We start from the raw sequence: 10920 nt of genomic DNA, 5'->3' as shown, positions 1-10920 counted from the left end.
TCTGCAAACAAAACTTTGGAGAACCAAGGAACTAGTCACTCACAAACCCAAATATCCATTCCCTAGCCTAAGCCTATGTTACAAGCCGATAAAGTCCTACAGAGATCCTATTTCGGGTGTTTGAAATATAGAGCGTAGAAAGCAAGGGCTAGCCTATGGTCTTTTGTTGTTAGTATTAGAAGTTCTTTGAGAGTACGAGCGTAGAACTGAGTCCCAATTATCATGAGCGAGGGACTTCTTTGGTATGAGGACACAGTGATTGCATTTGATAGTAGATTGTGTTAGCTGATAGTACGCATGCATAAGCATGGTCGACTATGAGTAATGGGATGTCATATATTGATCCTTGCATGTTAGATTGATGGTTTGGATATAAGTTGTGATTGAGATGGGTGTTGCACAGTGTCAAAAAGATTTTTGAATGTTTGACTGCTGAATGTATTAATTTTTTCTCATCACTTGAGGACAAGTAATGGTTCTAAGTTGAGGGTGTTGATGTGCCGCGAAATCTTGGCACATTTGATGCTTGAAAACTAAGAATTAGTATTAAAATCGGGTGTAGTTATGTGGATATGATGTATTTAGTAGTGTTTGTATAGGTGAAACAGGTGGACGTGAAAGAAGATAGAAAAGAAGAAAAATCAATAAAAATGAATTGAAGAAAGTAAAGACTACGGACGACCTCACGGGCCGTGGTATTCACTACTGATCATGGAGCTGCCCGTAGAGTTGAACCAGTGCTTAAGGTTGGAGGAGCTGAAAGATGAGTGAACCAAGTGAAGACCACAGATGACCTCACGGGCAGTGATAGTCACAACAGTCCGTGGTGTGAGTCGTGAAGATGATCCTGTGAAGGGGAAATGAAAAGTTGAAGATGAAATGGGTCAAGTGAAGACCATGGACAACTATACGGACCGTGGTCATTATCACGAGTCGTGGTGGTGTCCGTGGTGATGATCCAGTGAATGGACATTGAAAAGTTAAAGAGGGAATTGGTCAAGTGAAGACCACGAAGGGTTTCACGGACCGTGAAGCCCTTGACAGATCGTGGAGGCAGTCGTGAAGCTACGCGACAGATTAGTCCTACTTCGAGTAGGACTCTTTTTAAACATTCTATTTGAATTAATTAGGTCATTTTTTAGTTTTATCTCGTCTTATCAGGAACGAAGAATGTAGTTTCAAATATTCTTAGCTTTGGTTTTGGCGATTAACATAGAATCAAGTTCCAAAGTTGGATTTTCAGTTTTGAATTATCATTCGTTCAGTGAATTTGCAGATTTTCGTAAGTATATTTTCTTAATGATTTCATTACTGATTTCTGTATGTTTACGTAAAATCATGAGTGGCTAAATACCACAACTGGGATTGTGGGATGTGTGACGTAAATCTAAGTATAATTTCGTAAAACGAGTGAAAGGCGTAGTTTAAGTACCCCAACGCATAGGGAAAGGACAAAAATGACCCTAACCTAAAGTTGACGAAGTGCCACTTACGAGTGGACTGACGGGCCGTCGTTTGGACTATCAACCGTTGGTGGAGTCATCGTTCATGCTCTACCCGACAGGGATTCACTAAAACAATCATAACTTTTTACTCCGAGCTTGGATTTTAGCAAACTAGGTGGCGTTGGAAAGATGATTCAATTATCTTTAATTTGATAGGTTATGGGCCACCTAATTCATTTTGTGCTAAAAGATATGACCATTTGAAGTTGACCCAACAACTATTTTCCTTTGAATAACTGTTGACCCTTACCTACGATTCGTAGGTCCAACCACAGACCGTATTGGTAGACCGTGGGTGGGATCAGAGACCATCAACTTTGGACCCCAACGACGAAACCAACCTACGGTCCGTGGGTCAATTAATGGACCGTGGTTCATGGTAGTAGGTGTCATCTTTAGATCCCAAATTTTCCCTAAGCCAGGGACTGAACCACGAGACTCCACCTACGGTCCGTGGTTTTACCTACGATCCGTGGGTGGCTCCATTGGTACTAGCACTAGTTTTCTGAAAATTAGGATTTTTCTCCATTTTGAGATCTGAGGTGTTACAATATATATTATTAATATATATAAGTAGACTTACTCTATTAAAAAGACTAGATGGGCTAGGCCTTAAAATGACCAAAAAATGTTTTCTCCCACCTATGTGGGAACTTTACATTTATATTACAACTATCCTAGCAATGAGTGTCGAGAGGCCCTACACAAGCCACTTAGCATACATCATACAAGACAAAAGAAATAAAGATTTTGAAAGATACCATTTCATATATCAAAAGCATTTGGCAAAGCAGAAGTATGACGTAAGTCTCAAAAGCAATCTAATACATTATAAGAAAAGTGATTAGGACGTAACCGATACATCACATACAAAATCTTAAAACGAAAATGACATAAAACTATAAAATGTCTCGGTCCTCAAAGCATGAGGACTCACCAATCAGTTGAAGCACCCAATATATGTCTAGCAATGAGTGTGTGAGGTAGGACCGTCGGACCCTATTCATGAAATAATGTAGGCACAAGTAAGGGTGGCAACGGAACCGGGAGGTTCCGGTTCCGGTTCCGGTCCGTTACCGGTTCCGTCTCGGTTCCGGATAGTGCCGGTTAATTCCGGACTTGTTCCGGTCCGAGAGGGGTAACGGGACGGAAACCGGGATTTACCGGTCCGTCCCGGTCCGATTAGTCCCGGTTCCGTCCCGGTCCGGTCCGGTTCCGGTCCGGTTCGGAACTTTTTTTTTTTTTTTTTTTTTTTTAAATCTGAAAATTTAAAAAATAGCCGCTGAGAGCCGTTGGGCAACGGGTTTTGGGCCCCACCAACGGCTCTTTCACCCCATAACCCCCCATTTACACCTCCCTACCCCCCAAACTTTTTTTAATACCCCAAACTTCTTAAAACTACATTTTCAACCTTTTTTTTAACTATAAATTCCCCTAATCTTTCATTCTTTTCACTCACAAAAATATCTTATAATCTCTCTACTCTCTAGTCTCTACTCTCTAAATTCTCTTATTCTCGACTTCTCGTTAAAATTACGAATTTGAACTTTGGAAATTGGAGCTTCAAAATTCAACTTTCAATTTTCGCCTTCCGGTCATACACGTCTACTTTTTTAAGTAGACGTTTGGTACATTCGTTCCAACTCACTTTTCATTTAGTTATTTATTTGTTTACATTTAATTATTTATTTTGTGAGTAATTAATCTCTAGTCTCTACTTATTTAGTTGTTTATTTGTTTAAAACTTTGCTAATCATTTTCGTATTATATATAATTTGCTCACTTTTTATATTTTGAATATGGATTTTGGAAAAAACATTATTGAAAAGGGTAAAACAACCATAGTTAATTCGTTCACTAATTTATCTAGCTCAAAATCCAAGAAAAATAAAAAAATCGGTAGTACTTCTCAATCTAAAACTAAAAAAACTTCTCAATTAAGAATAAATACGGATGATTATACGCATGTTGATGAAACTGTTTTTAATATTGATAGTAATAGTGGATTAGATCCTTATCATGAACATTTACAAAGAAAATTTGGTAATTTTGAAGAGGAATTACCTGAAGATGATGAACATGATGTTAATGATTATGTTGATAGTTTTGATAATAATGTTGATGAATATGATGATGATGAAACTGAGCCACCGTCGGCTACTAGTCCCCTCCCAATCCCTCTTCCCCGGCTCCCGCTCCCTTTCGTTGTCCTGCTCCCATTCCCCCCGTGCATCCTAGGACTAAGGTAGAACGCGCTAAAAAATCAGTTGTGTGGCAATTTATGACTCAGAATGAAGATAAAACACAAGCTATTTGTAATAAATGTAAACATAGAATGAATCATAAAACTGTAGGAAAACAGGGTGGGACGGGACATTTGAGTAATCATTTAATGTCATGTTGTAAAAATGAATTTTTGCATGCTAAAGCTGTAGCCGAAGCTAAAAAAAATGGTACCACCCTTCCTGAAAATGTAGGAGTAGATGGCTCTAATATGGTCCAAACACAATTAAATCCTTCTAATGTTTCTGGTTCTAGTATACAACGGTCATATAGTAGAGAAAAAGATCTTGAAGAATTAGCTAAAATGATTGTTGTTATGGGTTTGCCATTTAGTTTTGCTGAAAATCCCGGTTTTATTCATTATATTCAAATTGTGTATAATCCACATTTTAAAGGTTTTACTAGAAATACAATTAAAAAGGCTATCTTTGATTATCAAGCTCAACATTTTCAATATCTTCGTTGTTTATTTTATTATAACAATTGTAAAATAGCTATTACTTCTGATATGGGTCATAGTGTAAATGGTAATGATTATTTCACAATTACTGCGCATTGGATTGATGAAACTTGGACTTTGCAAAAAAGAATTTTAGGTTATAAATGTTGTGAAATACATAAAACCGGTAGTTATATAGCTCAAACAATTATAGATGTTTTGCAAAACTATGGAATTTGTGATAAAATAAGTAGTGTCACATTAGATAATGCTTCTAATAATAGTAATGCTGTTGAAATACTAAAATCGTCTCTTTGCCCTATTTATATTGATGGTTTTCATATTAGGTGTGCTGCACACATATATAATTTGATTGTTAGAGATGGTATAGCAATATATGATGATGGTTGCACAAAAGTTGAAACTGCATGTCATTTTATTTTTAAATGTCAAGTTAACTCTAGACGTAGAGATTTTGAAAATCGTTGTCGTGAATTTAATCTTCCACCTAGAAAAATTCCAAAATCAGTGTGTACAAGATGGAATTCTTTATTTGAAATGCTTGAAGTTGCTTATGAATATAGGAAACCTTTACAAATGGTTTGGAATGCTCATAATTCAAATATGACATATAGACTTGATGATAATGATTGGAATGACATAAAAGAACTTATAGAATTCTTAAAAGTTTTTTATTTAACTACAAAAAAAATATCTGCACTTTATTATCCAACTATTTGCTCTGTTTTACCTAATATTTGTGCTATTTCTAATAATTTTATAAATTTAAAAATAAACCAAGATTTGAACAATCTGTTAAGAAAATGATTGAAAAATTTTAAAAATATTTTATTCCTATTCCTCAAATTTATTTAACTACTTGTTTGTTAAACCCACATTACAAAGATGAAGGTGCAGCACGAATGGTTGATAAAATATATTTTAATTTGGGTATTGATAGTGAAGATGATGAAACACCTAGTTGTCAAGATGTTAAAGATAGTATAAAAATTGAAGCTAGAAAATTGTACGACTTGTATAATAATTCTAATATAAGGAATGTAGTACATAACGAAGAGCCTCAAAGTTCTAGGAGTAGATATAATAATGAAGATGAAATTGATGATATGATAGATTGTATTATTGAACTTTCTCATAATGATAGAAATGATTTTGATGCATATATTAATCAAAATACAGAACCTACTACTATTGATCTTCTAGAATGGTGGAGCAATCGCGGCAAAGGATTTCCAAAACTACAACCAGTTGCTCGAGATGTGTTAGCTATTCAAGCATCTTCAGTAGCTTCGGAAGGCGCTTTTAGTGCAGCAAGATTTCAAATTGGAGAGCATAGATATTCATTAGCAGCAGATAGCTTGGAGATATCCGTACTATTTAGAGATTGGATTAATGGCGAGAGAAGGAGTTATGGTCGTCCACCTCTACCGACCAAATTTGAAAATGACGTTGATGAAATAATGCTAGATTTTAGTGATGACGGCATTGATGCAATGGAAGAACTAGCTAATCAACCAATTCCAGAGCATGTTACTAGAGAAATGTTAAATGATTTAAAAAAAGATTTCCTTGGTAGCATGAACTATTAAATTTAAATGTCTAATAGTATGAGTATAATAATTCGAGGTCTAATTCAAACAGAACCCTTCCTAGAAGGTGGCTGTGTAGATTAGATTTTTTAATACTCTACTAATATTTTGTAACTCAACTTGTACTATTTAATTAATATTAATAAAAGTATAGGCTATTCGCCTTAATTTTTTTTTATTATTGTCTTCAAAAGTTTAAATTTAACTTTTAATGTGTGAAATTTAAACTTTTATAGTTTTAAAGTTTTAAATTTTCAAACTTTTAAAGTGTGAAATTTAAACTTTTATAGTTTTAAAGTTTGAATTTAAATTTTCAAACTTTTAAAATTTAAACTTTAAAGTGTGAAATTTAAATTTTTATAATTTTATAGTTTTAAAGTTTATAATTCAAATTTAAAATTTCTAACTTTTAAAGTGTGAATTGTGAAATTTAAACTTTTTATAGTTTTAAAGTGTGAATTGTGAAATTTAAACTTTTTATAGTTTTAAAGTTTGAAATTTGAATTTAAATTTTCAAACTTTTAAAGGGTGAAATTTAAACTTTTATAGTTTTAAAGTTTGAATTTAAATTTTCAAAGTTTTAAATTGTGAAATTTAAACTTTTATACTTTTAAAAGTTTGAAAGTTTGTATTTAAAACTTTAAAAGTGTAAATTTTTAAGTGTAATATTCCTAATTTTTTAATTTTAATAAAAAAATATAATTTATAACGGTTGGACCCGGTTTCCGGTCCGGTCCGGTCCGTTACCGGTCCGGGACGGGTACAGGTATTTTTTTCCGGAATTACCGGTTCCGGTCCGTCCCGATTCCGGTTCGGTTCCGGCCCGTGGTGCCCGGTTCCGTTCCGGTTCCGAAACGTCCCGGTCCGGTAGTTCCGTTACCGGTTCCGTTGCCACCCTTAGGCACAAGTATGCATTAGTACATGGAATGTACTAAATATGAAGCAATACGCATAAACATGGACATGAAAGAGTAATGGTTTAAAGCATGTAGACATGAATAATATTTGAACATTTTGAACATAAGGAAGTAAAACATGAAAATCATAGGATATAGTCAATGCATTTAAATAAAGGACATAAGAAAAGCTTTGAAGAAAATATAGTCATTTTGTGGGATCTTAGCTTTAACCAACAATAAGACCATGAGAGCTATATCATAGAATTTGGTCTATTTTGTCACAACTCGAGCCTACACCATAGACGTGGCCGACATTCGAGAACTATTTCTGGTCCCCAATCGAACCATTGGCCTGGCTAACCACCTAACAGAAGACTTACTCTAGCGATAATAGGCTTAGAAATAAAATTAAGAACGTTCAAACTCAAACCAAAAACTCTTAACTCAAACTATCTATAAATACTCAATAATATGGGTATAATATTTTGCAAAACATCTTGAAGAAAATTGAAATAGGTTGGGTATCTCGAAGGAGATCTATTCCGAAGTTGATTTCCCTCTTGGGAGGAACTTCAGGAAGATCTTATGGGAACATTTCTGGAAACTCATTTACTACTGGGACTGACTCAAGAGTTAGGGTTTTAGAGTTTGAATCATTAACCCAAACAAGATGATAGATATACCATTTAGAAATCATCTTCCTAGCCTTAAGGTAAGAGATAAATTGACTTATAGGCACTGAGCTACTACCCTTCCACTCTAAGACTGTCTCGTTTGGAAACTGAAATCAAATGATCCTAGTTCTACAATCGACTGAGGCATAACAGGAATGTAACTAATCCATGCCTAGAATGATATCGAAATCTACCATTTCTAACTCTACAAGGTCTGCTGAGGTGACTTTCTGAGAGACTGTGATAAGGCAATTTTTGTATACTCGTCTAGCTATAACTGGGTCACCAACTGGAGTAGAGACTGGGAAGGGTTCAGAGAGAGTTTCTGGACTGACACCGAAGTTTACTGCTATATAGGGAGTTACAAAAGAAAGTGTAGCCCCTGGATCTAACAATGCATAAACATCTATTCAAGCCTTCTTCTGTGGCTATGACATTCTAAAATTCATGTCTCATGGTTTTCTGGTTCTGTTACCTAAAGTTGAACATCCCAATAAGTTCAATGAGTTCAGACCCATTAGCTTGAGTAACGTCACCAATAAAATTATTTCCATGATGTAAATGTTGTTATGACATTCCAAAATTCATGTCTCATGCTTGTCTGGTCCTGTTACCTAAAGTTGAACATCCCAATAAGTTCAATGAGTTCAGACTCATTAGCTTGAGTAACTTCACCAATAAAATTATTTCCAAAATGTTTTGCATTAGATTGGCTCCTATTCTTCCTAATCTCATTTTAGATAACCAATTGGGATTTGTTAAGGGAAGGAGAATATCTGAAAACATCATGTTGGCTCAGAAAATCATTCACAATATTAAGAAACCTAATGAGGGAGATAATGTTTAGATCAAGCTTGATATGGCGAAAGCGTATGATAGGGTATCTTGGGCTTCCACTTATATTGTGATGAGAAAAATAGGGTTTGGTAAGCCTATTATTGACATGGTCTGGAGGATCATGAGCAACAATTGGTACTCTGTTATTGTGAATGGAACTAGATATGGATTTTTCCGTTCTACTAGAGAACTTAAACAAAGTGACCTACTATCTCCGACACTATTTATCTTGGGGGCATAAGTTTTATCTAGAATGTTGAATATGCTTCATCAAAATAAAACTTATAAAGGTTTTCATATGGAAGTGAGAGGCCCTCAGATTAACAATTTAAGTTTTGCAGATGATGTGAGAATATTCACATCTAGTCACAGAACCTCTTTACAACATATTATGAAGACTCTATATGCTTATGAAACAACCTCTGATCAGCTCATCAATAGGGCTAAGAGTCATTTCATGGTTCCAACTAATGCCCCCCTCAGGAATCATTACTTTGGTTCAAGATATCACCGGTTTTACTAAAAAAGATAGTCCTATCAACTTTCTTGGTTGTCCTCTGTACATAGGAAGGCAAAGAATCATATATTATTCTAATCTTGTGGAAAAAGTGGTGAAGAAGATCAGTGTTTGGCATTCAAGAGTTCTCAGTTTTGGTGGTAGAGCTACATTGATCAAAACATGTTCTACAATCGATCCCAATCCAGACCATGGCTACCATTTCACCCCCTAAAACCACCATCAGGTACATGAAAATGGTGATAGCTGATTTTTTTCTTGGGTTGGAACAAAGAAAGAAAAAAGTATCATTGGGCGTCTTGGGAAAATCTCAGCTACCCTTATGAAGAAGGGGGAATAGGGGTGAGACATCTTGAAGATATTTGTACTTTATTGCAATTCAAACAATGGTGGGTTTTTAGGACCAAAAATTCTCTATGGGGTCAATTCCTGAAATCCAAATATTGTCAAAGATCCACTTTGGTGAGCAATAAGATTGATACTCGCCATTCTTTAGTTTGGAGATATTTGATGAAGAACATGGCTACAATGGAAGCTCAAATCATGTGGAAATTATATTCTGGAAGTTGTTCATTTTGGTGGGATAATTGGTTAGGTTAAATCACTTTATCTCAACATTGTAGCAGCATTACTAGCCTTAATAACATCACAATTTCTCATTTTTTTATCAATGGGAATTGGAATGAATCCATGGTAAGAATGCATGCCCCTCCTTTACTTGTTCCCAAAATTTTAAATACCATCATACACCACCAGGAGAACAGTCCAAATCAGGCAGTGTGGGTGTCAAATGTGAATGGAACTTTTTCATGCTTATCTACCTGACAGCTTATCAGAAAAATGAGGAATACCAACTTTAATAACACTCACATATGGAATAAAAATGTCCCCTTTAAAGCTTTATTTCTTATTTGGGGAGAATTGAGAAGCAAGCTTCCTACTAATGAGAGAATTGCCAACTTTGGAAGTAAGATAGTCAAGGGCGCTTGCTGCAGAATTCAAGGATGGGATGACATAGACCACATATTCATTTCTGGCCCTTTTGCTAATCATATCTGGGCATTCTTCTCTGTCTTGTTTGGTTTTAATCACATGCACTTACCTCTAAAAAACCATCTGATGAATTGGTGGGGTTTGGAAACAAATAATAGGGCTCATAAGATGTTAATTCAAGCCTTTCCTATCTTCATCTCTTGGAACTTGTGGAAGAGTAAATGCGCATCCAAGTATAGGGGAAGACAACTAAGCATTCCTAGAGTCAAGTATCTTATTCTCAAAGACATCAAGAACTTCCTTAGTTGTACATCTCCCTACCTTTAATGGCCTAATTGTTGGATTGTTTTAATCAAAATGATAGAAGGGTGCTCGCAAGAAGTGCAGATCAAGGAAGTCAGGTGGATGAGACCTCCTGATACCATTTTCAAACTTAATACAGATGGGAGCTCTTTAAATAACCCTGACAGCATAGGAGGAGGGGGCACTCTCAGGGATTCTCTTGGGAAAATGGTCTATCCTTTTACCATTCCTTTAGGAGTTGGTACCAATAACCGGGTAGAAACTTTGGCAGCAATACATGGTCTTCAGTGGTGTGTACAACATGGCTACAAGAATATTATTCTGAAGGTTGATTCCGAGTTGCTAACCAAATGGATTGCTCAAAACATCAAATCTCCATGGAAGCTGCAATATCACATTAGAACCCGTATCACACCAACTAATTATTTGGAATTTTTCCAATGCAAGCATACATATAGGGAAGCCAATAGTACAACAGACTTCTTATCGAAAAGAAGTCATAAAACTGATATAGTTCATGACTATTATAACAACCAACAACTACCAGGAGCAGCAAAAAGAAGTTATCTACTAGAGGAAATGGGGATGATCAACTTTAGAAGGAGGAAATTGAAACGAATCAAACAACCACCTTGAATTGATGTTCCTTCTTTTTTTTATATAGATGTCTCTATAATTTTTGTAACCTTTTAAATCTAGTTATTTCTCATTTAGTCATAGCTCTTGTTTTATAGGACTAGCTTTTATTTCTTTTCTTACTTTTGTAAGGGGAGTGTCTCCCTTATTTATGTTTCCTAGTTTCTTTGTGTCGAGAGGAGTCCTCTCTTTTAGGTGCATAGTTATTAGGTTTCATTTGTTTA

At 35.4% G+C, this 10920-nt stretch overlaps 1 protein-coding gene across 1 annotated transcript; it reads left to right on the top strand.

Moving 5' to 3' along the window:
- The first annotated feature begins 10114 nt into the window (after positions 1–10114).
- LOC125840662 (uncharacterized) lies at positions 10115–10696 on the top strand. The gene has a single exon (XM_049519638.1). The coding sequence runs from the start codon at positions 10115–10117 to the stop codon at positions 10694–10696; it is 582 nt and encodes a 193-aa protein (XP_049375595.1).
- Positions 10697–10920: the final 224 nt, after the last annotated feature.

Source organism: Solanum verrucosum, unplaced genomic scaffold (genome assembly GCF_900185275.1).
Source record: "Solanum verrucosum unplaced genomic scaffold, falcon-dt-bn FXZP01000176.1, whole genome shotgun sequence".
NCBI classification, from domain to species: Eukaryota; Viridiplantae; Streptophyta; class Magnoliopsida; order Solanales; family Solanaceae; genus Solanum; species Solanum verrucosum.
The sequence above is the reverse complement of the archived record's forward strand: the minus strand, read 5'-3'. Positions and strand labels throughout refer to the sequence as shown.